This window comes from Pithys albifrons, chromosome 1 (genome assembly GCF_047495875.1).
Source record: "Pithys albifrons albifrons isolate INPA30051 chromosome 1, PitAlb_v1, whole genome shotgun sequence".
NCBI lineage: Eukaryota > Metazoa > Chordata > Aves > Passeriformes > Thamnophilidae > Pithys > Pithys albifrons.
This window is the reverse complement of record NC_092458.1, coordinates 20,175,182-20,201,286: the sequence shown is the minus strand read 5'-3', so window position 1 is coordinate 20,201,286 and position 26,105 is coordinate 20,175,182. Positions and strand designations below refer to the sequence as shown.

Here is a 26,105-nt window from a genome sequence, read left to right as displayed (position 1 = left end):
AACAGAACAACTACTTTAAAATATAAATAGAATTAAGGTAAAATAGAATTTCTTCTGAAACAGGCATACTTTAGGAAGACAGTAGTAAGGTCTAAAAATTTAATGTGTTCATGTTTGGAGTAGAATTGAAAAAAATTTTGTCAAAATAGAGGTTATTATAATTGCATTACTTTCTTGGCAGATGTTTTAAACAGGTAACTAAAGTGGTCCTCCCAAGACAGTACTGCAGGTCTAATATTAGATTCAATATATTAACTTGAAAATTATCTTAAAAAAATAAACTTTTTGTTCAAGAAATAAAGGAACTATAGATGCAAATAAAAAGAGTTAAGCATTTGCAAGAAATTAACCAGGAGCTATGTGTATAATAATGTTCTGGCTCTGCTTCAAATACTCTGGACATTTGTTCCCTTCAAATGCTTTTTAAGTATCGTTTGTCATTTCTCAATAGCCAGAACTCAGCCTCATGTACCTCATTAGCAACCAACCTATACTTTATTTTAAAATTAATACAAAGAATAAGCACCATGTGCTTATGTTACTTTAAGCACTTAAAACTTGTGAACAAAATCACATTAAAAAGGGAAGCATTAAAGTACTGCATTCCGTGATAGGCTGTGCATTTGGAAGAATTAGATGTTTTAATGTTGTTCTGGCCCTCTAATGAAGATTGAATTTTTCTGGAGAAAGGTGATAAATGACCTTTTTCAAACAGCCTTAAGTACCCAAAAGTAAAGTGGATTTCATGATAAAATCCATTAACTTATCTGTGGCAGCCCAAGAGTAAGTTCCCTCCTCAACAGGTTTGAGGACAGCATTTGAAAAAGGATAAGGGTGGGGGACAAGGTCATATAACCAAAAAATAAATCTAACATCATAAACTTGAAGTATGTTTTTCTTCTTCCTTCAGGTGAGGAAGAGAGTACCTCCCGGTCCTCCGGGTGGGCTTCGTACCTCCACAGCTGGTCAGGACTTCGATAAAACAGTGGAAACACTGAATGTTTAAACACATTCCACAACTGCAAAAAAGAGAAATCTTATTGTAGAAGATCTGTTGGTGTTGTAGTGTTGAACTACAGTTTTTTATTTCTGTGTGTTATTTTCAGTTTTTTAGGCTTATACAAGAAAGAAACCTGCAGTAGCCCTGAAAGATGTTCCTATATTATGCTCTGGCAGCAGTGAACTGTTTTTCTTGTAAATGTTAAAGCTGATGATAAGAACTATGAGAAATGACAAATTAATTGCAAATTGCCTGGAAACAGAATTTTACAAACCTGTGTTGGCTCTTTTGATCTCAATTTAAAAACTTGATCTAATATACGTACTGGAATAAGTAGACTTGAGATTTAAAGCATTTTTAATGGTTTCCAGTTGCTTTCACATATTGTTGTCAGCTTGCTAATCTATACGGTTAGTGGTATACTCTGCATGGTTTAGAAATTTAAAATTATCTCCTCACTGGTGATGGTTACAAAATATTAATACAATTAAGAAACAGAAAGGGCATTTTCTGCTTTGACTTCACTACAGTTTTAGTCTTTGGTAATTTTGTTTTGGTTTTTTTTGAAAATTCTGGATTGAAAATATGAAGGCAATTATTCACAAAATATAGTGGGTGCATAAATCTCTACGAAATACAATGCTTGGCACATCTGGGCATGGTACTGCAGTAGAGATTAATGGCACTTGTGGAGGTGTTAGGATAGTACTCCCAAGACTGAGGTCCTATGTGAGCTGAAGCTTTTGGAGAAAGGGCTTAAGTCTTTTTAACCTGACATTGGAAGTTTTTGGAAAAGACCAGAAAGTAATATTCCATTACTGCAGTGATGTCTGTACTTAGATGAAAAGAGTACTCATACTGACTTAGACACTAAAGACAGAATCTGAGTCCATAGGTCAGACTCCTAACATTAACTTCTAAGAGAAAAGGATGGAGCTTTTGTCAACAGATGCATTTTTTTAATGTACTAATGAGTAGAGGTGTTATACCCTTCTCTGACTTCTCTGTGTGCACACACATCATTTGCACAGATCTGTTTTTTTTAATAAGAAAAATAAATCTCTACCATCTCTACTTCTATTATCAACACAGCACCTTTTTTTACCTTCAGTTGTCTTCTCCCCTTGACAGTCCATACTACCTTTCACCATCTTAATTTATTTGTAAGTTATTAAAATGTATGCACGTATTTATATCCTGTTTATGTTTCAACCAGAGTCTGTCTTTCTTTTCCATCATATTTTCATGCTCTCTGTGCTGTTTTACATGTACCAATACTAAATAGGATTCTTCCTTTCCTACCTATCTTAGTTGAGGCTCTGAGGAAGTGATGCTTGTTCCTTTAATGTTGCCTTATTTGGGGGTGAGATTAATCTGGACGTAGGAACAGCAGAAAATCAACACATGTTAAGAATAAACTGTTCAGTAAGTGTACTTTTGGTTTAATTTTTTGCTTCTAGTATATATTTCAGTACACAATCAACAAAACCAATAAGCTTTATTTAGGTTTTTAAATTCCTTTCCATTTTAGGCACTTTTTTTAACTTCCCCTCCAATACATGTTTTAACTGGAACCTTTATGGTTTGCGCTACTTGGGAAAACATTCTCTGTGGACTTTCAGATCACAGAACTGATACGTAGTAGTGTGAGTGATGAGTCTTTTAGATGTCTGTAAGCAGCATACATGAGGTTACATTTAGTCTTTCTTGGCATTTGCCTTTGGAATGATTTACCTTGTCTTTAGCATTCATGATTTGCACCAGATCTCAGATGTTGAGTTCTAACTCTTTATTCGTGACTGGATTTGGTTAATGTCACTCAAAAGAATGGCAAAACATAGTGACAGGAGAGATTTGAAGTATGTATAAAAACAAGTGCAAGTCATTCTCCTGCTGTGATATTAACAATTGAAACGCATGAGTTGGAAGGGTACAGCTTTGTCTTAGTTCGCACTCCATTTGCAGCTGACCAGATGTAGTCTCTGCTATTCCTAAAGAGCTGTGACAAGTTCCTCTTAAAATGCACATGTAAATTATTTAACATTGTAAGCTGTGAATAAATGTATGCAAGTAACATATATCACTGGCTGTATTAACTACCAGTTGCTTATTGACTTCTTTCAAGTCTGAGTTGCATGTTCACTGGTTTTAGTAAAACTTGAGTACTGTACTTATGAATGTAGTGAACAACTTGCATTGCTTTTTTTTCTACAATGGACAAGTGAGATCTTAATTAATGTAAAAGTATTTTAATAACTGTTACGTAACTGTCTTTGGTTGCTAAGATTGCCAGGACTTAACTTTGTGGCAATAAACTGAGTGTAAGCAAATATATGAAAGTTTAATAGAGATTTGCAGTAAATGGCATAGAAGAATGTGAACTGGACACAGGATTATTTTTCATAGAAAACTTTTTTCTATGTAATATATTTGCATTTGTAATGTACAGCATTGTACCTGTGATTTGCTTTCAAAAAGCAGTTTGAAGTTTTAACTAGTACTGCTGCCTCTTGATACACTGTGCTGCTCATTTTTGGAAGAGCACTGTGCTTACTTTGCTTTGTGGTTCTTGTTTTCTTTGCAGTGCCACGTTTGTTAGAATGTTTCCCAGAAAATGTTACCCCTGCCCAAAGAGTTTATAAGCTTAGGACCAATTTTTGTCTTCTGTAAGCCTGCCTTCAGTCCAGGCCTAAGGAGGGCATAATAATAATAAAAAAAGATTCTGCTGTCACTATGCAGAGTGTATATATTAATTAAAAACCAAAAATGGGATTAATTCAGAACTCCCAGACCTGCATGTGCACTGCAGCTGAATTTTTAACTACCTACTGCTGACCTAGAAATGGATTATATACCTTTCATGTTCCCTTTACACAGGAGGGAGACCCATCTGAGAAAGCAAAAAGTGCTCCAGCTGAAATACAGGAATACCAGTGTCTTGTCAGGCTAATGTGTAGATGTGGCCAGTTAGATTTTGGGTTCAGGATGGCCAAAGGGAATGCATGTTAGAAATTATACATGGGAGAGTAGGGTTGCTTTTTTCTTACATAACTCTCTCCCCCCAAAGTATAACTGTGAGAATACAGGGTTAGATAATTTCCTAAATTTAAGTATTCCTTTGGCTATCTCCCTCCACCTCTTTCCTTTGATAACAGAGGGTACATTGTGAAATTGTGGAGGAGTAAACTAAGTCACGTTGAAGGTCACTTAACCACCTCAGTTTCATTTGGCTGTTGCCTTAGCTTCACCCAGTGCACCAATACTTCCTCAACTACCTGCTACTTCTGCTATTACTGGTACTGTGAAAATGTCTCCCTTAGGAGCCCTGCAAATAGCAGTCACCCACCCACAAGCTGAGAAACCAAATGTATGAAGAGGTTAAACTATATTTGTTGTAGTAATTTCAGAATTGCTAGTCTGGATAGAGAAATGTTTTGGTTGGAAATAATGCTTTTGATGGCCTTTTCGTGTGGACATCACTTCAATAAAATTCACCTTTACTCAAATGAGTGCCTTTCTTTTTACCTGAATGCCTGTTCTTACCTGAGAAAATTGTTACTTAGGGCCAAGGTAGAAAACAAGGGGATGTTTACAAATATATTAAAGAGATGTTATGAATCTGATGCAGGATACACAGTTTTTACTTTGGAAGACAATAACAGCAATGGAATCATCTGGATGAATGGAAAAGAAATTAGTTTGTTATGGGGGGTTTTTTAGAAAAATGTTTAGAAAAAGGCTCATTTAAATGACTTCAAATGTGTTACTAGATTGACACCAGCAATGTGACAATATCTGACATGGAGGAGGGATGCAGAAGCTATGAATGTCCATATTAGAAGGACTGCACATAGTATTTTCATTTGAAGTACTAGCCACTTTATAAATCAGCACCCCTTGCTAATAGCAGTCAGCTTTGAATGAACTCTTCCCTAATTCCCTGTGATAATTTTTCTTTATCTGTGTAGTTGTCCTAGTGCAAATATGAGATGCTCTGTGGATGAAAAGTTGGTTGGTTGTTTCATTTGCTTGGTTTAAGTGAGAGTTTGGTGTGTATCTTCTCACCATTTTTGTTAGGCCACGCTTATTATACAAATACATCATCAGAGAGGAGATCATAAGACATAATAAATGGATAGAAGAGTCACAAAAGAGAGCCTGATACTTACAGTCAACTTCTAACAGCTTTCACATAAATGTATATATGCTGTGGGGAAGGGAAATAATAATCTGCTTTTTAAGCTGAATTTGATTAAAATTTGTCATATGGTTATGTAAGGATGAGAAGGTGTATCTTCGTGGGAATATGCATCAGTTACTGCTCCAACTATTCAGTACACCCTTGTATTAGCAAATATTTTGGGTTTTGCTGTCAGTTCAATGTGTGAAGGCTTCTTAAGAATCCAAGGTAAATGTAATCAGTGTAAAAAACAGTGTGCTCTTTCGGGCATGGGCACAGTCCCAGTGCTCTTATAATGGCCTTTAAAAGTGTTTTAAAGTCATAGACATTGGATAGCAGCTGTATATGAGTATAGAATTTAAGTGGGGTTTACTGTTTCATTGCTTGAAAATCAAAGGTTGTTCTGAGAGCACTCAGACTGTTTCCAGAGGGGAGGTACATATCAGTTCTTGGATCTCGTGCCCTTTGCACCACACAGAGCATCTCAAAAAAAACCCCATAGAAACCATTACAGAGCTCCATAAAACGCCTTTTACTTAAATACTGGTTTACTGTTGTTATTTGCCTTTTGTCGAGTTACATTGCTGATGCTCAGTGTTACTCTTGCCAGGGGAGAATGTCAATCCTATCAGTTTGGCTTTAGCATCCAAATATTTATACAGACTGGGTAATGCTCCTGTCACAAGTATCACAACATTTACTCAAGCATCCAGATGCAGCAATCCAGGTGAAGTCGCCCTTGCAGGAGGACAGGTGGGTGGTCCCTCTGCTCCATGGGCAGAGAGCTACAGCCTCTGGAATAGTGGGAAGAAAAGCAGCTGGTGGTGATAAAAACTTAAAACAGATCCTGTTGTTGATGTGGCGACTCTGTCCCTGCTCTAGCATTCCCCACCAGCCTTTCTCTTGGAAACCAGTTAAACCAGCTGTTTGCAGAGGGGTAGGGGATAGGGGATATATCCGATGTATTTTGCAGGTGGAGGATTTTCAGAAAATGCAGAAAAGCTAACAACAGTTTTTGTAACATTCTGGAAAGGATGGGAAGTGCAGTGACAAGCAGCTTAAAATAGAAAAATGACACATTAAAAATATGAGAATAACACCATGCTTGCCTAAAGTCATTATTTCTTAAGGTACCTGTTTTGTGCTGCTGCCATAAGCTTTTTTTTTAGCCATTACTGTGTCTGTCAGAATTGCTGACCTTGTCACAAAGCAGAAATTTATGCTGCAAAATATAGAATTTTAATGATCACTTTGCAGGGGGTTGGGATTGATCTGTAAAAGTTTTATATCCCTGTTCTTGCACAATCTCTCCCTCTTCCAGGAAACGGTGACACCAAATATACTAGGTGTGTCTAAAATGCATGAAGTAGAAATCTGACTTCTTTTATAAAAAGTAATTTGTTACTTGTGAATTCCTTAACAGCTTTGCTGGAAATATTTAGCTGGACATCCAGAGTTAAAAAATCATTCATATTTACCTGGTCAAAGTTTCCCTCACTGTTGCTTTAACTTTGTATCTTTGGAGTAGAACAAAGTTTTACTGACACAGTTTACAATTTAAATACACTGATTATATTAAGGTAAACAACCATGGGGCTGCTTTGCTAATAGGCCCTTGGAGTCAGGGAAGGTTTAGATTGGCTATAAGAAAGACATTCTTAACTGTGAGGGTCATGAGGCACAGGTTGCTGTCACTGAGAGACACAGAATCATTTATTTTGTAGAAGACCTCAAAGATCATCAAGTGCAACTGCTAACCTGGCACTGCCAAATCCACCTCTAAACCATGTCCCCAAGCACCACTACCAGCTGTGGTACAATAAGTCTGGCATTTCAACAGTGATGAAAGATGTAAAGACGGAACATCAGAAGTGCATGTCTACTTAAAACTGCATTTTAGTCTAGCAGGGAGAGATGGGAGGGGGGAAAAATGCATTAAATTTGTGATTAATATGCCGGTCTGGAGACTTGAAGTCCAAATTCCCTGCTTTGCCACATGCTTCCTTGGTGAATTTAATTTCAATTTTCTGTCTCTGTTTCCTGACTTGTCTGTTGGGGATAATGGCACTTCTCCACCCAATGCCAAGTACATTAGCAGCAGAAGGTCAAACCTCATGGTGGGTTTGTAAGCAGAAATAAGGAGGCAGATTACCATATTTTTTTTAAAACTACATAGGCAGTATTATTCATTGTACTGGAATGGAAGGAGTCTTTTTTGGTTTTTTTGAGTTTGTGGGGTGTGTTTGTGAATCCTCATAAACTATTTGCCTAAGTATTCTGGACTGAATTTTACAAAATAATTAGAATGCCAGCATGCTGTAATACTAGGTAATGGACAATTAATAGCAATTAATAATTAGTATTTCTGTTGTATAGCAAGACACAACAAAAATTTCAATTGGACCCCAAGGCGCAAACTTGGTGCAAAGCACAGAGAGCCTGGAGAGGCAGCCTGTGAAACTGAACTCCTGGCTTTTCTTGGTACAGCATTTCCAAAAGCTGCTACTACTTAGTGTTTGGCATAAGTACATATTTGGGGGAGGCTCTCCAGCTCTCTATGAGAATGCCTTTGCTACTTTAAGATTATATTACTAACAGACTAGGCTCTAGGGATTTCATCTTTAAAAGCACTGAAAAACTGCACATGGTGTAATTCACTTGCCGTTAAATCTATTTAATGTGCTCTCCAAAGGAAGTGCAGTAACGGCTCCATTCGTTGGCTGGCACTGCCTGTTAATTATTTCCAGAAATTACTGTTTTGGAGTTTGCTGCCCTGGTAGTCGCACGCCTGCCCAGCCACCCCTCTCCAGATTCAGGCTGTGCTGGTCAGAAGTGCTGCTCCTCAGCTGGGCTCAGCAGCCAGAGACAACAGTCTTGTACAGCTCCCCAGAAGGACATGCAGTGGAAGAGGCCCCAAAATCCTTGCAGAAAAACTGAGGTTAATTAAAGACATTCATGAGGGTGCCTACAAATAATGGCAGACTGCCCAAAACTGATTAGAAAAAACCAAATGGGTTGTATTACCTCCAGCTGGCCCAGAATGAATACTTATTTAGATGATATAGCTCTGCTGACGGACTCGTTAAAATGAGTGGGGGTTTTGGGTTGGTTTTTATTTTGTTTGGGGTTGTTTTTATTTTCCTGGGAGGTGTTTGTTTTTTAATATAATCACAGAATGTTTGAGGTTGGCAGACGCCTCTGGAGGTCACTTGTCCAATCTCCCTGCTCAAGCAGGGCCACCTGCAGCCAGATTCCCAGGACCCCATCCAGACAGCAATGGGATATACTCAAGGATAGAGACTCCACGGGCAACCTGTGCCTGTGCTCAGTCACTCTCACAAGAAAAATTTGCTCCCTGATATTCAGAGAATCTCCTGGATTTTTAGTTTGTGCTCACTGCCTCTGGTCCTGTTACTGTGCACCACTGAAAAGAGACTGGCTCTGTGCTCTTTGCACACTCCCTTTTCAAGTACTTTTATTAATTAATAAGATCCCTCTGAGCCTTCTTTCCTCAAGGCTGAGCAGTCCCATCTCTTTCAGTCTCTTCATAGCAGAGGTGTCCGAGTGCCTTAGTCATCTTAGTGGCCATTCATTGGACTCTTTCTGGTATGTCCATGTATCTCTCAGGAAGCTCACCTACTTCACAATGGGAAGCTCAGAACTGGACACAGCCCTCCACTGCTGAGTAAAGAGGAAGGATCACCTGCCCCTCTTCTGGCATACCATCCCTTCCCTTTCCAACCATATAATTTTATTTCCCTCTTTGTGCAGAAATGTAATCCCTGTGATGCTAAAGTTTTGCTATGTTTGATTCCTAAACTTGGCAAGCAAAACTGAACAGTGCCAAGGAGCAAAATAACAAACAAACAAAAGCCTCCACCACTCTGATGTTTTTGTGTTTTTAGTTTTAGTTCTCTCTAGAACCATGCTTGTGGCACCGCCATCAAATATCTTTTGTGCACTACAGTACTCAAAATTTACATTTTCTGGTTTTGGTGGACACCAAAGTCGATGTATTACATGTACAAGTAGTTTGAAATATTGTTTCTGATCTGTGCTTAGTCATACCTGACTGTGCTGATTTGGATTAACATATTCCCTGAGTTATCATCTTCTTGGTGCTGTATAAGAGACTTCCTTAATCCTGGCAGGCAAATATTTGCATTTTCATTCCACCACACCACTTCCTTGTTCTGATATTAAGGACGGCAATGGGTGGTGATACAGACATTAATAATCCCACATTTTCTATTATGTTCCTCTCATTTGTTCATACTTCGCTGAAACTTGCATGGTTTGGAAAGAAATCGTTTCTCTCCAAGAAAGGCAGGAGGTTTGGCCCCAGGTTTGGCAGTGCTGGTGTTGAAGGTAACTTACTTTTTGCTCTCCACACAAGGGGTCGCTGAGCCTGAACAACGCGCTCGCCTTTCCCCGTCGCTGCTCCGACAATACTCACCTGAGCATATTTGGTGCCCCAGGGTGAGGCGGCAGCTCTCTCGTTACAAATAATCCTGCCCTATACAACCACGCGTACGAAACAATGAAAAGACTTGGAATTGTTTTCACAGCAAGTTTCAATTCTGGGGGAAAAAATACAAAGTAACAGCAACAGACGCTCCCAGGAGGCACCTACATCACGCACCGCTGCGGGGCCTTCGCCGCTGCCGGCCGGCGGGAGAGAGTGACGGGCCCCGCAGGGCTGTGAGGAGCGCCCGGAGGCGGCGGGACCGCACCTGTGGGGCACTCCCTTCGCTGCCGGGAAGGGCCGTGGGACCCCAGCCGGTGGGCTGTCCCCTGACCAGCGGGGCGGGAGCGGCGGGACCCCAGCCTGTGGGACCGCAGCCCCCTGTGGAGCAGTCCCCTCGCTGCCGGGGAGAGCGGTGGGACCCCAACCTTGTGGGCCGTCCCCTGAGGGACCCCAGCCTGTGGGGCACTCCCCTCGCTGCCAGGGAGGGGCGGTGGGACCGCAGCCTGTGGGGCACTCCCCTTGCTGCCTGGGAGGGCGGTGATCCCCTCGCTGCCGGGAAGGGCGGTGGGACCCCAGCCAGTGGGCCGTCCCTTCGCTGCCGGGAGGGGCGATGGGACCGCAGCCTGTGGGCCGTCCCATGCCCGGCGGGGCGGGGCGGGGCGGGGCGAGGAGGGGCGGGGCGGGGCGAGGAGGGGCGGGGCGGGGCGGGGCGAGAGCGGCGGGGCCGCGGCAGGGCCGGGGCCGGTCCCGGCGTGGCGGCGCGGGCGGAGCGCCCCCCAGCGGCGGGCGGGGCGTGCGCTCAACGCCATTCCATTAGCGCCGCCCGCGCTGGCTCCTCCCGCCGGCGGCCGAGAGCGCTTGGCGGGAGCGCGGCTGGAGCGGCGGGATGCTGGGGGTGGCGGCGGCCGGGATGAACTGTAACAGGTAGGAGAGGCGCGGGGGCCGCCCGCCCCGGCCCGCCCCTCCCGCCCCGGCCTCGGCGGCTGCCGAGGGCAGTGCTTTGTGTCGGCCGGGCCGCTGTCAGCGGCTGCTGCCCGGGAAAGGCGCTCCCCGCTGCTCTGCCGGGCGGGGACGGGCTGGGGTAGGGGTGGGGTCCTGCCGGGGAGGCCGAGGGTCCGCAGCTTTGCCTCTTTTATCCCGGGGAGCTCTCCTTCCACGGGGGAACTTTCTCCTCTCCCCCGGCATTCCCGGGAGCGGCAGCGAGGGGCACTGCAGGAATCCCTTCTCTCCGCAACCCCTCCTTGGGCGCTGCGCGCGCGGACGGAGCACTGGGGTGGCTCCCGTGTCCTTGGAACAGCGAACTGGGTGGGAGGAACAACCAGACTGCGAGATCGCACGTCCCGAGCGCGGCGGGAGCGCGGTCTGGTGCCCAGGCCGCTGAAAGGCACTGGGAGGGAAGTGATTCTAAGAGCATCCTACTGAATAACCTTGATGTGGTGACATCGGTACTGTTCTATGCATATCCCACAGTTACTGGGCAGTGCTACCTTTAGGGACAGGTTAATGGGGATGGAAAGCAAAGGCTGCTCTACTGGTTTCTCAACGTTGCAAAGTCTCGCCCGGTGTAGTTGTTTCTTGGGAAGAAATGGCCCCAATTAAACCTCTTGGCAAGTGTCCTAATATGTCAAAACCTGGAGCTGAAGAAAGGAAAAAGAGTGATTTTGTAGCTGTCTTGGACTTCAGGGTCAGGACAGCTGCTGGCACACAGATTTCAGCCTGGCTAAAAACCGCCTTATCTTTCCTGTGACCGACTTCTTGCAAGCTCCTCCAGCTCTGCGCCACACCTTTGGTGAAAAGCTATGGCTACGGCAAAGTCAGGCTGAGTTGGGGCTACCGTCGTGGTATCTGGTATCCAGGTCAGCTCCCAGGGTCAGTACCCTGATGCACTGGGCAGGATCTGGCCAGGCTTGACCAGCTTTTGCTCGAGCTGCTGTGCACCCACACGCTTAGAAAAACATGATGATGTGATTCAGATGTCTGTATTTATTGAGGTAGCTGTTTTTTCTTCAGTCGTTCCAAAAGCCACTTCATTCTGTAGTGGGTGGTGGATGCTTCCACATCAGGCTTCTTTCTGCATTCCTGAAAGCAGATGGAGTATTTGTGCTGCCAGTGTCAGTCTCTTTTGACTGCAAGTAGTTCAGCCTCACACAGGTTCTCCAGCTCTGGTGGGGAGCCCATCTCTTTGGCCAGGGAAACAGCAATTACTCAACTGGCATCTCTTCTGCTGAAGTTGTCAGGGAGCAGGCCAGCTGCCCTGCTAGTACACGCTTCCCAGGATATGAACTAGGCTACACCCCTGGCACAGCAAGCAATTTTAGGACAAAGTCAGACTAGAGCCCACGCTTGCAGAAACTTGCAGAGATGAAGTAGCAGAGCGCTCTGGTGGGAGCTTCTGTGCAGCAGGTATGCGGGTGGCTAGTCAAAATAAAACAAAGGGGCAAGGCTCTTGAAAGATATATTTCAATTTGGTAAAATGCAAGGAGAGAAAATTGAAAATTGGTGTGTTTTCTTGTTTTGAGTCATCAAAAGTGCATGTTTCATTCAAAACCATATTTAAACAAAATATAAGGTAATCTTGAAGGCTTCTGCAGTCTGAGATTCCTGAGGGATTTTAGATCTTGAATTTTTGCTCTCATTTAGAGAGTTTAAATAATCAGAGGTTTGGGGAAGAAAACAAAAAAGAAAAGAATGACCTGAGGTCTCTGTCTGGATTTGAGACACAGAAGAGCAGCAGACATCTGGTCAGCAGGTATGCTCAAGGAAATATTCTTCTTTTTAACTATTTCTTTTTCCTCCCCATTTTATGGAGGCTTTTTGAAATTGAGTCACTCTTGTGGCTTTTGTTATGCAGCTACAGGAACTTGCAGGCTGGCGCTGTCGAGTGTGCACCCATTACTGAGGCACAGCCTTCTCTTTCAGCATTATATGCTGGGAGACCAGACCCTGCCCTTGAGGAGCAGGATTTGGGCAGGGAAGAACCGGCAGTGTCCCCTGTGGCTGGGTCCATGCTGGATAGTGGTGGGCCATTCAGGATTGCTGGGTGTGCTGCCTGGGGCTGATGGCTTGTCCCTGTGCCCTGTTTCTTTGTAAGTGTCCTCTGAGTTTTGTGGGCAGCTTTTCCAGCTGGTTGTGCTGAACTCATCTTGATGTGTTATCATTGGAATAAGTTTCTTGTACGGTTCAGAGAAAAACATTAGCTTGCAGTTCAGAACTATTATCTTAAGCATTTGTAGCTTCCTAGCACAAACTTAAGTTTTTCTTTGTAGCAAGAAATACAGGCCAGCATGCAGAAGAATAAAAAGCAAGCTCCTCTTTATTCAAAGCATAACTACATTTGAAAAGCTGCCATAGACTTACTGTATTTACAGCTCTTATTCTGCTGTAGACTATGAAGTTCAAAAACATGGGCACTTCATGGTCTTACTGTCTTTGATAGGGGACTCTGTAAATCAGCTAAATGTGATGCTGCAGTTCAGTCTCAGTTCTAATGCGCAGTTTTTTCTTAGAACTGGCTCCGTACAATTACTGCAGGAGAACTGTTAATGGCCTACCATATACAGAGGGTATTTGCACAGTTAACAAATCCTCTTTGAAGTTGCAATAAATTATTTATTATTGCAGCACTTAATTCAGACTTTCCAGCTCTTGAAATTATGGCTTCATGCTAAATCTGTTAGATTACACATCCTGATTTGTCTGTTTTGTTCTCCTTCAAAGCCCAGTTCACAAGTTTTTCCCTCCATAGTATAATGCAGTCTCTTATTACTTTTCAATATAGGGAGGCTTTAATTGCTGGCTGTGGTAAAAGCAGTGTCATAGTCTGTGGAGAAATTACTCATGTCAGGTCTTTCCATGATGGCAAGTGCTAATGACAAGGCAAATTAAACTGACAGTCATGTTTTTGTAGCCAAAGCCTTCCCTTGTATTAGCTGTCCATAGCATGAACCAAACAGCCATGTACATGGTCTGCTGTCCTCGTGTGAGTGATGTGTTACAGTGCACGTCACCCCTACAGCTTGTGCAGAAGTGCTGGTGTTGAGGCAGATATGGTGAGAGGATGGAAAAGTCCTAATTTAGTCCGACAATTAGGAAAAGCGTAGCAGGGGACTGTGCCCTGGGGTTAGTACTTTTTCTTCAAATTGGGACACTCCTTTGCAATTACTTCAGCATTTCCCTTCCTGCATGTGTAAGTCTTTATGAGACGCTTACTTCTGGTTTTTAAGCAGATAAAAGGGGGAAAAAAGTAATTTCCTTGGCTGGTTTTGTGTACCCTACTAATGCTTTATACCAGATAGTTCACTGAATTTGTTGCTGCACCTGGATACTGTCACCGAGGTCTGATGGGGCAGCAGCTGATGGTATGGCCAGTGACTATTTATGGGCAAAGTGTATCTCCGGTGTGCATCCTGAAACCAAATTCCTGGGCCAAAATGGCATAGTCTGGAGCATCCTAGGGTGCATGAAAAATAGCATTACAACATGGCTGGCACCCAGGAGGAGGTTTTATGCTCTGTATTTTTCATATGAATTGTTTTTCTCTGTATTTTAAATAAAGAGTTCTTGAATTCTAGCTCTGATGATTCTTCTTTTCATCACTTTTTACCTCACTAAAAAAACCTCACCAGCCACTTCTACAGAATTCAATAAGAAAGTGGGTCCTTAGTCACTTGGTGGTTTAGGATTGTTTCAAACACTGTTTGCATTAAATAGTTTGAAGAACTGAGAACACATGGGTGGATGGGCTGTTGATGAGTAAAACCTAAACTGGTGTGAACCGCAGAGGTGAAACCATGGGTTTTATTACTTTTATCATGGGTAGGGTGTTGATGGGAATCATCTGAGAAACTGAGGCGTTGTAATGATTTGATGAACATTTCCTGGGTGGCCAGAGCAGCATGGGGTAGCTGCCGTGCTCAGAATTAAAAGAGTTTTCTGTGTTAATTTATTGTTTTATTGTAGTTGGGGGCACTGGGAAAGACCACAGCAAAGCAATGCAGTTACGCCAGCAAATATTTGGGAGGCAATGACACGGCAAAGTGGCTCCAGTCCAGACTCCACACTGACGTGCAGCAGCTGTGGGATTGATGTAGGGAGAGAAAAGTGCACAAAGAATTAGTTTCAAATCCACTCTGGGAGAGGAAAACGGGACCTTGATGCTTTGCAAGTACTCTTTGCAAGGGCTTGGCCATCCCCACTGGGGCTGGGTGCTGCCTAGCAGGGGCGAGGGACTGTCTGTCAGCCTCCTGCCTTGTGGAACCGCAGCATCCCTGTCTTCTTGAGTGTCTCATGGCACACTCCACCTCTGATTTGGGAATGAAGAATACAGCCTGGCAGTTTGGGGGGCAGGGGCTGCCCACTGGCACTGCCGGGGAAAGGCAGTCCCTGTGGATTCAGGGCTGAATTGGCACAGCAGCCTCTGCTTGCAAAATCCTCTGGTTTTCATGAAGAAATGCTTGCAAATAGGCGCGTGGTTCTGTAGCTTTGCAGATGAACACCATGCACTTCTGAACTGTGTTGGTAGCAGGACAGACTTATGTTTCATGGCAGAGACAGACATTTGTGCTGTATTAAGAAACTTATTTTTGCCAGGCTTTGCTGGTGAGTGGATTGAGATGCACGCAAACCCTCTCCCAGACCCAGCTCTGGCTGATGTTACAAATCAGGACAGACCATCTGTGGGCCGTTCCAGGGCAGCTGCTCTTCCCGCAGGCGGTGATTACAGAGACATTTTAATTAAGCATGTGGTTGTGTTATAGCCAAGCAGGGTGACCCACACACTCCAGTCCCCCAAACATCTCTCATGCCAGCACCAGGGACCTGACCCAGTTGAAAATGCTTGGTGAGGGAGATTGGTAGATAGATTTAAAAACTAAGGTTGTCTCAATCTGGATTGATTCTTTGATCTTGTGAGTGGCAGTGATGTCAAGGGGAAAGCACGTGGGAAAGATGGAAAGGCTTATTTCAGCAGAACCATGGGTCACAGAGCTGTGGCCTGGAGAGCAGTGTGAAAAGTGGGATCTTGTGAGGGGGTACTGGGGATCTGAAGAAGGAGGGAGCAGTGTTTGGTGGCGTTCTGGGTCAGGTCTGTGGACTGCTTGTGGCTGCCCTGGGTGCAGTGTCAGGATTGGGAACATCCATGCTCTGTTGCATTAAAAGAGGGATCATCTGCCCCCAAGTTACTGAAGAAGGATTGCCTGGGCAATTTTGTTTTCTGAGTTGAAAATGTACTTGAGAGTGTTCTCTCTGCAGCTTGTTGTCTCCCCCTACAGCACTGCTTGAAGGTGAACCACTCCAGCAGTAATTTTTGTCATGATTGTCACAGAACTGGTTTGCAGAAATTCACTTTCAGAGGATTCAGAGGAAGGAAATCCCATGTCCTGACCCCCTGACATGTAGGTTATGGTTAGAAAGGGCACAGAGAATAGCAACACAGAATAGCCTGTTCAAATCTACCTGACATTTGTTGGTGTGACATGACTTCATGATCTGAAAGTGCCCATAGGCTTTCTTCACCCATTGCTTTCAGGTCCCAGAGGAACTGGGTGCTGTTTATACCCACTTGTGATTAAAAGAAAGTGGAGCAAGAGATGCTGTGAGGTCTTGCAGTCTGAGTCCCACCATACAGAGACAGAGCTGTGGGACAGCCACTGCACACATGGCTGCTGGCTTGTTCTTCCCAGCCCCCATGCCATGGAGACAGGGCAAGCTGTGTGAGAGGGGGCTTGGTGGGAGGTGTCCGTGAGGTTCACTGGAGCTGAAAGAAGGGCAGACACTGCTCTAGTGAGACATTTCTGTAGTACTTTAAACATCCCAGAAAGGAATATTTTTTTCTCCCTTCTACATTTCCTTTTGTGACTATATGTGGTTGCAAGAGAGAGGCAATATTCTAATTATATGAAAAAGGATTTGACGTGGAGCATTTTAAAGCTGCTGCTGCTGTTAAGAAAAAGCTGACTTTTGAAATCTTTGTTCCTTCATTCACGTTTTTTTCCTTTTTGTTAGCCTGTCTCAGGAAATGAGAACATTCTTTTGGCTTTCCATGCCTGAGTCACATCTTATATATATCTATATATAAAAATACGTTATAACATCTGGAGATGTTTGTTTCAGAGAGGTAGTTGTTTTGTATTAGGGTATCTGAGCTTTAAATGTTTATACACAGTTGAATGTTTCCAGAGTTTCCCATACTTCTCTGGTTACAAGGACATGTATATTGCTGTCAGAAAAGCCAAGGGAAATGTTCTGATAACCTAGGGAATATACAAACAAGTAGAAGTAAAGCCTTTCAAGAAAGTGAGAATTTGCCTTTTTTTTTCAAAAATTGAATTATCAAAGCAGTTGTTCAATGTGAGTTGCATCCAAATATGGTAGTTCTTTAATGTTTGCTAAGTATATATTTAAAAAAAGTTAAACTGTGAGGAGGGAAATCAGAAAATGCCAGTAGCTTTTCCCTTGTTCTCTTAAAAAAAAAAAAAAAAAAAGGAAAGGAAGTATTTAAAAGCTCATTACACCCATCTCTGCTGTTCAGTGGGCTGACACTCACTGGGCTCCAGCAGTGCTCTGAGTGCACCGTGGGGTCTCCTTGTCTCCCTCTGTCCTCCCACCAGGGTCACACGGGGATCGTGAGACCGCTCTAGAAGGAAAAACAAAAATCCATTTAGTTTAACCAAAGGCCAAATATTTCACTTCGGTGGGGAATGTGGTGGGATTTAGGAGAATGAGTAAGATTTCCACCCTTGGTTATTTAGCAAAGCTACACTGAAAATGATGGGAGATGGGATGGTGGGCACCAGTGGTGTGTGCTGTGTGTGGGAGGGATGCAGGGATGGCAATAGAGCTTGAGGGGAGGATTCTCTCAAGGGGCTCTGTCTGCTGTGCCCACACAGCCTCCAGGTGTTAGCAGCAGCTGCTTCTCCCACAGATTCCACTGAAATGCCCTTGAGTTTATGGCTTGAATAAGAAACCTCTCACTGATCAAATATTTTGATTGCATCCTGGCCTTCCTGTTCGTTTCTTTGATCTTTTCTCCTCGGTGGATTATAGCAGACTTTGAAAAGTCTTGTTTGTTGAAATAGTTATATAAATATGGTCATCAGGGTAGGTGTTATTTAGAAAAGCACTTATCTCCCGGGAAAAACTCTACCTCCTTTTGCCTCATCAGTGGGTTCATTTGCCATTATGTGTCAAAGAAGTGTGATTTCTATAATTATATCAAAGAATAGCAGCTTATTGTTAATTGTTTGAAATAATCTAAAGGCCTGTGGGGCTTATTCTTTTGGCTGATTTCCTGCTCATTGAAACACTACAGAACTGTTTCAAGTTCACATTTAAAAATAAAAACAAAAATAAAAGGAATTCACAGAGCCAGGACAGTCTTGGAGGGAAACTGGGCAAACTAATGGGCTCACAGTCCTGGGATGAATCCGCCTCTGTTGGATTCTGTCACAGTTACAATTTCTTTTCAAAGAGAACAGGCTCTAGTTTTCCTACTCATGTGATGTCCCTTCTGAAATGGCATCGCACAACCCCGCTTGATGCCATGCTGGAAGCTGAATGTCTTCAGGTGGTGGCACAGAGCCATCTGGTCACCAGGCTGGGTTTAGCATTGGGCAGCAGAGGGATGGGTTGTGCCATAGCTTTTGCAGTCAGGTGAAGCAAGGGAGGAGGAATAGAATGTTTCTGGTGGCTACATATGGTGTAAGCCCAAAGATCTGCGTTTCCAGACTTTTTCCTAAGACTTAAAGCTGCATTTTCCTTGTTATCACATGCAAGATGGGAATATCAAACTGACCTCTCCAGTAGGACCTGGAGGGGGTTTGAGGGTTTTCAGTGGTGGGGGAGTTGTTCGATGTGTCTGAAGGGAAGGCAGGGTGCTCTCCTGTGTCTGCCTACGTCCGAGACAAATCTCACCCTGCAGCTGCTGCTGTTCAGACCCATCTGATTGTGTTGAAGATGTCCCTGCCCAAGGCAGGGATAACCTTTAAAGGTCCATTCCAACCCAAACCATTCTGTGATCCTTCCATAGCCTACATTAAATCTACTGCTGGACCAGGGCATTTTTTTGGAAAGTACAGGGAAAATGAAGTGCTACTTTCAGTGTCACGTATGAGCAATGCTGTTTCATTTTGATGCGAGTGAAGCTCTTTGTGCTTGTGATTGTTTAGCTGGTGCACTGCAATGGCGAAATAATTTCAACTTCTTGGGTCGAATTGCATCCGAGTTACAAATGTGAAAATCAATATTTTTATCATTAACATGCAGAGATGGGCAAACAGTACAGTTAAGAGGGTCCTTGACATCACCTCTGGGAAAATTGCTAGAACATGATAAAATGGTGAAGGATCCAGGAGCAGTAATATTGCATTACTACTCAGGTTTCATGAGAAAGCTTTCTGCTCACCTTGGGCTATTTACTCATTTGTGAATAGCTCTGTGAACTTGTACTGAAAAGAGACATTCAAGAAGTTTAATGCTGTTGCGTGGTACTGATGTCTTTTCAGGGCAGTTTCAGCATGGACAGATTCCCAAGGTAGCTAGAATTACAAAATGAGTGGTTTGTGTCACCTGAGGTAAAAGTGGTCTAATCATTTTCACCTGATGGATTTTGATAATGTTTAACTGTGTAGTGGCTTGATTTCCATAATGGATTTTGTGTTAAGTCCAAAAGCACAAAGTTAAAACTGTGCAGCAGTGTAGCTTTCATGCATGTACACAAATAAGCATCAGAGTCCACATAAGGGACAGTGAGGGGAAGATGCTGGCTTGTTGGTCACTGTGTGCTCAGCAGAACAGCCACAGCCATTGCAGCCATCACTAGGGTAGTTGAGGTGGTGACAGAGTGATGTGGGAGATCTTGGGTTGCAGAAGAAGGACTCTGTCCTCCCAGAGGAGGAACCACAGCTCTGAAAGCTGTCTCCTGGTGTCCATCCTGTGTAGGCATGAAGGATTCTGATAGTACAAATGTCAAGCAGAGGATTTTCCTCCTGTATGTTCAGTAATGCTCCTTGCTTGGTTTGCATTGCCAGATACTTACTAATTTTCCCTGACACAATGGGAGAAGAATATAGTGAAAAATTGCTGAGTTGAGATTTTCTAAGATATCATTAATCCTTTTCATGAAAGCATATGCAGAATGAGGAGGGCCTGTTGTATGGCCAGACTTTGTGAACGAAGATTGGGAAGGGCTCTCCCCACGTGGGTGTGCCCTTCCAGGCTGCACAGTGGATTCTTTAGGTGAGGCACAGCGTGCACAGAACTGGCCCCACCGTTTAAGTCCCGAGGTCCGTCTGCCACGGCCGAGCGAGCTTGGACAGTGACAGTGAAGTCCTCGGGACTGTCACAGCACCCGGTACTAACCGGGGCTGACCCTGCTGAGCATCCGAGATGTGACGGGATGGGATGGCAGGGAGGCATTGAACTGCCAGGGGATGGTCCCCACTGAGACTCGAGCTCAGGGCCTTGGGATTCAGAGTCCAGAGTACTCTCCTTTACACCACGGAACTGCCCCGAGTAGGGCCTGAGTTCCATATCAATAGGTTTTCCATCAAACTTGGAAAAAATAAATTATCCACTCCGTGTTCATAGTTTAAATAGTAATGTTCTTGGAGCTAGTCTTACGGATGCAAGGAAGGCAGGATCTACCTGAATTAATTATAAGGAAATAGATAGTTTGTCATAGTAAAAGTACATTTTTTGTTACACCGCAGAGATATTCTGGTATAAAGTTCATGTTGATTTAAAGTTTAATCAGCTGAAAGCATTTGTGCCATCAATATCCAATATTTCACATTTTAGTGCAGAATTGGTGCTCGAGTGGAAATGTTGCAAGGATATTAACAGAATTATATTTTTCTGAAAACATTTTCCTATGCTTTTTTCCTTATGATATTAACAGAAATCATGGAGGACAAGGAGCTCATATTTGTTTCAAGTATTCCTATCTTAAAATGTATAAAAAGGACATACTCTTTTTTAGAAGTTGATACACAATGGAATGTATTTAAGTGAAAATAATCAAATCAATTTATTTAGTCTGAAGATAATGCAGTCTTGCTCATGCAGAGCAAGTTAAGTTAAGTTAAGTTAAATTCTCGAGTTCCCTTGGGTCAAGTTACAAGTTCAAATTATAATTTCCTTGAAGTCAGGAACTCAGGTGTATGTAGCTGACATGACATGTCCCCAGTTAACAGGACCTGGGTTCAGCCTCACTGTCAGTGGCTCACACAAGGGTTAAATGCATCTGTGTTCTCTTTCCAAGCTTTCTTGTGAGATATTTCATGTGCTGAGATGGTTGTATTTAAACCAACCAAATAGGTAAGAAGTGTTTCAGGAGACAATGTAGTTTGCTTGATGGAATTTTTTTTTGTTTGGTTTGGGGTTTTTTTAAGTGATTCTACCATAAATTATTCCATAACTGTATTCATTGTGTACAAGCAGGTGTTGCAATAGGATGTTGTCTCCAGATTATTTTTAGCAATTGCCTGTTCAGGTATGTAAACAAACACAGGATGCCCATTCTGAAGTCTTTCTTCCAAAGGAAGAAATGCATCAACAAGAATTGCTAACATTTTAAAACATCATTGGCTGATGGTGCTGGCATCCAAAGAACTTTGGCAAGGAGTGCTTTGGTTCTGCCTGTCACCATGGTCTGCCTGACTACAGATAGTCATGGCTGTCATTTTTCTCCCTGGGATTTGTGGCTGCCCCTCAGCAGGATGTTGTGAGGGGAAGCTGATGGTGTGGAATGGCACAGCACAGTGGGGAAGGAGTCCCAAACGTCTGCTCGAAAGGTGGTAAAGGTTACAGACATTCCCACCAGGTCTATCCTCATGGGCTTCATGCACTGAAATACAAAATTTGGTCCATGTAAGTAACAAAGGAGTTGAGGGAAACAGTGGCAGCATCTGGGGGCATCCATACACAAGGCAGCGGTTGGCAGCCTACAGAGTAGCATGGGTGTGGGAACACTCCTGGCCACCTTGCCAGGCAGTGATTCTGTCTCTACTGTCTTCTCAACACCAAAAGAATTTTTTCTTATGTACCTTATCATTTTGTATTACCTTATCGTGGTATACTAGGATGTTTGATTTTTGAATAGCTCAGGTATATCCTGTTTCTTTGCTTCGGTAAATAGGCATTTTCTGTGCAAAGAAATGTGTGCTTTTACAGAGGATGGATGTCTTCAGTGCTTCATCAACCTGCACAGCAGCAGTGGCTTTTGCTTCCTCTTCATCATGCAGGCACGATGCTCTGCTGTGAACTGATTGCACTCCTAATTGCATGGTGGGGGAGAGAAGAGAGGAAACTGCAGCTGAAGTCAGGAATTGCTTGCTTATTCATTACTTAAGAAGAGCCAAACTGAGGTCAGTTATAGCTGACTGACCAGCACGCTACTGGTTGCTTCTCTTGAGCTCTCTCTGCATCGTCACCATCTGCATCACTCCGTACTCAGAATCAAGTTCCTTTCTTGTCTACAAAGGTCTGTCATTAACTTCAATAAAAATAGATTAGGGGAGCTTTGTGACAATTTCTCAAGACTATGCATATAAATAGAGAGTTCTGCACCAATCTGATTGTTTTCTGCATGTTGTTAGGAACACAAAAATACCTCAGACCATATATTTGATCTCTCATTGTTTAATGTTTCTGATAATGTGCAAGTTCCAGAAGTTACTTCTTAAACTGATAGAGTTGAGACACCAGTTCCTTCCCAATTCTTCTCAAAGCCAATTGAAATTCCACTGCTCTGTTTTTAGTCCTAAAGGTCTGTAAGTGGGACATCAGTGGCCAAATAAGACAAAATACCTGCTAGTTCTGTCACCTTTGAAACCTTGATTCTATGACTGAGGTTGATGCCAAAGGGGTTTTTGTTCTGATTTTCACATTTTGTAGATTTTAGGAACACAGTAGTTGTAGATTTTTAGAGGGTTAATATTTCTAACAGTTTAGTTTTAATGCCTTTCTATCACTACCCCTGTCCCAGAACAGGGAGCTTAAATTCCTTTAGTTAATTAATCTTGTTTAGACTCCTTTCCAAGGTAGAGCTGAAGGATATCAGAAGGCCTACCAAACGAAACATAAACATAGGTCAGAGTGACCCAGAAGTCAGAACTGGAAGAACTCCAAGGGACCTCTGTGTGCCTGAGGAAGAGGAGCTGATGAAGACAGAGGGTCTTGATGACCCCAGACCCAATTCCAGGGGTTGGACCAGGGGTGGAACCAGGGCTGGACTGAGAAACGTGTAAAGCAATGATTGGAGGGATCTTATTATAAAAGCCATAGAAACAAGAACTGAGACACATGCATGTCATCCTGTATTCCTGTGGGCTGTATTCCTGTGATATTAAAGGACCTTTACTTTTATCTTACCCTACACTAACGTGGCTCGAAGTCCTGTTTTTGGGGGGAGGGGTCATTCACGGCATCAGGTATAAAGACAAAATTATCACTGTTTTGAGTCAGTTTTGTCCAAATGGTGCAGTAAGGTCAGCCTTATAACAGAAGGATATTTTTCTAGTCTATTGTTTCTCATATTTAAAGAGCAGCAGCTGTTTGTTAGACAAATGGTCTAGCACACCTAGCTGCTGTCACATCCCTGTGCCCACAGATAAATGCCTTCAGGTGAAGTTGTAATAGGTTGGATTTTACACCTAGCAAAGTATATTTTGTATAATTTATATCTTGTTCATAAGCAGTAACTAAGGCTGTTTGAGCTTGCTCTTCTTCATACAAAAGACCTGAATTTAATTAAAAAGTGATCATCGTACTATATGTATGACTCTATACTTACAGTATTTTTCAACAGATCTCGGCAACACCTTTTTATTGCTATAATTGGGTTTGCATAGCTTGGCAAATGGTCATGCAAATGTAAATGTGTGAAAGAAAACAAAAATCTGGAGCTGAAGGCTAAGAAAAGCGAGTCAGCACAGGTCTGCTTGCTCAGGATTGAAGCCCAGATGACAGTTTGGTTTCAGAGTTATGCAGTGGAGTGTTAAAAAGCTATGGATTAACCCAGTGTACTGCTAACTGGCATTGTTTAACTTAATTTTTATAGCCCAGTAGCTACTTGACTGATGATCTGCATATCGTCCTTTTGCCTTTGGTGCAAAGAAAATGGTTAGGGATGGGTAAGCAAGAAGGAGGTTCCTGTTCACAGAAGCTTTTGTGGGTCCTCAGTCACACCCCTCTGGGGTGTGAATTTTACAGCAAGCGTGTTATGTTCATGAAAGGGAGTGAGGTTTGGGTGAACAGTGGAGTTAGTGCTACAAGTGGATAGGAGTTGGAGTAGGGTTGGAGCCTGTGGAACTGTGGGCTGTTGGGCCCCTGGTGACCTGCCTGAAAGCCAGGCTCTACCTCTGGCAGAGGTCAGGTCCAGGGGATGTTCTGGGCATGTGTGGGTCTGGACTGAGGAGCGGTGGCCTGTGCCACAGACTGGTGTTGTTCTGCAGTAGTTAAATTTTGACAAAGTGAGAACATGCATTCAAGAAAGCGAGAGCAGGGAAGAGGAGCTGTGCCCCGTTGCAGTGGTTAGTGAATGATACACATGAATAAAACAGCAGCAGGGACATTGACATTTATACATCAGCTTGGTTGAGGGGATTTTATGCATCAGCATCCCACAGGCAGCAGGGCTCTGAAACACATATGGCTGGGCAGTTTGGTACTGAAGAGGTTAAAGAAGAGGGGAAGGTGAAAATAACACTTACTATATCTAAGTGACTGCGGTTTCTAAGGTGGTTTCTGAGTATTTGTGTTGCTTGCTTGATGTTTCTTGCCTTAAACCGCATTATACCAGTACTTTTCAATGACATTAGGATCAGCATAAAAGCAGGCTTTCTGTTCATTTGATATCATCCCTCATGAATCTGATTTTGATAATGATTTATCCATTAAATTGCTAAAATCATAATGTGTGTGAGTGTTGTTTTGTGTTTGTATTTCTAATTCATTTATGCTGGTGATGTCTGCTGAGTGCTGGGCACCTGGTTGGACTGCTCAGAGCTACGTGCTATTATTTCTCTATAAGTGGTTATTGGAAAGCCAACTTTTGAAGGAGATAGTTGCGAGGCAGTGTTAGAACAGATTAGCTGCCTTGACAGCAACAGTGTCAACCAAATGTGGTACTAAACAAATGCTTGGACTACTTTTACTTTCACTCTCCAGCATTCCCCTTGTAGCATATCAAAAGGAAAGGGGGTAGGATAGAGAGTGCTTTGATTACAAGCATTGCTAAAAACCAGTTAAATGAATAGGATGACTCTGCTGAAAGGGGATTTTAGAAAGGTTTCCCTTCCCCTGGCCTGTTTTGTGGCCACAAGCAGGGCAATGAAGTGCCTTGATCCATGTTGATATCTGCTCTTAGCTTAGTCCTGCTGCTTCAAAAAGTGCAGTGGTAGGTCCAGCCTCTGCATTTTGCTCCTCTTGCTGTCCAGCCTCACAGGCATGGTGGCAGCAGCAAGGTTTAGCTGTGGGAGCAGAGGAAGAAAAAATCTTCCAAAAAATTAGTTGACCAGCTCAGAGTCAGTATGTTGGTCAGTGTTTTACCATCATCACTGGCCAGAGGGTTGGGTGGAAACCCAGGAGCTTCCTGATGCTCTTCTGGAAGGATGCCAGATCTCAGTCTCTTCCTGAGCACTACTACAGAGTGAAAGATGACTGTGGGGCTTCATATATGTTACAAGTTATCTGTCCTTTAAATTTTTTATTCAGGAAGGGTTTGTTTAGCCTGGAAAAGAGGAGGCTCAGAGGTGACCTTATCACTCTCTACAACTACCTGAAAGGATGTTGTAGGCAAGTGGGAATTGGTCTCTTCTCTCAGGCAACCAACAGTAGGACAAGAGCACATGGGGCTTAAGCTCTGCCAGGGGAGGTTTAGGTTGGATATCAGGAAGAAGTTCTTTACAGAGAGAGTGGTCAGGTATTGGAATGGCCTGCCCAGGGAGGTGGTGGATTCTCCGACCCTGGAGGTTTTTAAGGTGAGACTGGACGTGGCACTGAGTGCCATGATTGAGCAATCAAAGTGGGGCTGGATTAAGGGTTGGACTTGATGATCTCAGAGGTCTCTTCTAACCCAACTGATTCTATGATTCTATGAAAGATTATTTTTTCATTGTATCATCCTTGTGTGAATCCAGACTTAAATTTCTAGAGTATCTTGCATATGGCCTTGACATTGTAGTCATTGCCATAAGAGTACGGGCTAGCGTTTTTAGATATGTTTTATTCCAGTTAACGGTACTGACAGATTTCATTTATGCTGTAAGGACCTCTGATTCCTATCCCAGTTTGTAAAAGAAAAAATTGTTGGTGGTGTTCAGGGGCACACGTGTAAGTTAAGTGCAGCTCTGGGCTAGGTGTACACCCATGTACAATGCACTTGGTGAGACAAACATGGTCAAACACAGCCATAAATGATGTCTGTGTACAATTGGGCAGAGCACACAGCACGGAATTTA

The 26,105-nt window shown here is 43.3% G+C and overlaps 2 protein-coding genes across 3 annotated transcripts in view; both read left to right on the top strand.

Moving 5' to 3' along the window:
• GCC2 (GRIP and coiled-coil domain containing 2) overlaps window positions 1-3,734 on the top strand; it is a 29,671-nt gene extending 25,937 nt beyond the window's left edge. The window contains exon 23 of the mRNA XM_071575665.1: window positions 911-3,734. Coding sequence (XP_071431766.1) covers window positions 911-981 — 71 coding nt within the window. The 3' untranslated portion in view covers window positions 982-3,734. The remainder of the gene's footprint in view (window positions 1-910) is intronic.
• Window positions 3,735-10,399: 6,665 nt separating this feature from the next.
• The window catches only part of LIMS1 (LIM zinc finger domain containing 1), a 79,233-nt gene continuing 63,527 nt past the window's right edge, over window positions 10,400-26,105 (top strand). Inside the window, exon 1 of one of the 2 annotated variants that reach the window (XM_071575288.1) lies at window positions 10,400-10,572. In XM_071575288.1, the coding sequence (XP_071431389.1) occupies window positions 10,535-10,572 (38 nt within the window). In that variant the 5' untranslated portion in view covers window positions 10,400-10,534. Of the gene's footprint in view, window positions 10,573-11,996; window positions 12,052-26,105 lie in introns of those variants that run through there. The other variant, XM_071575446.1, reaches the window with a different exon arrangement.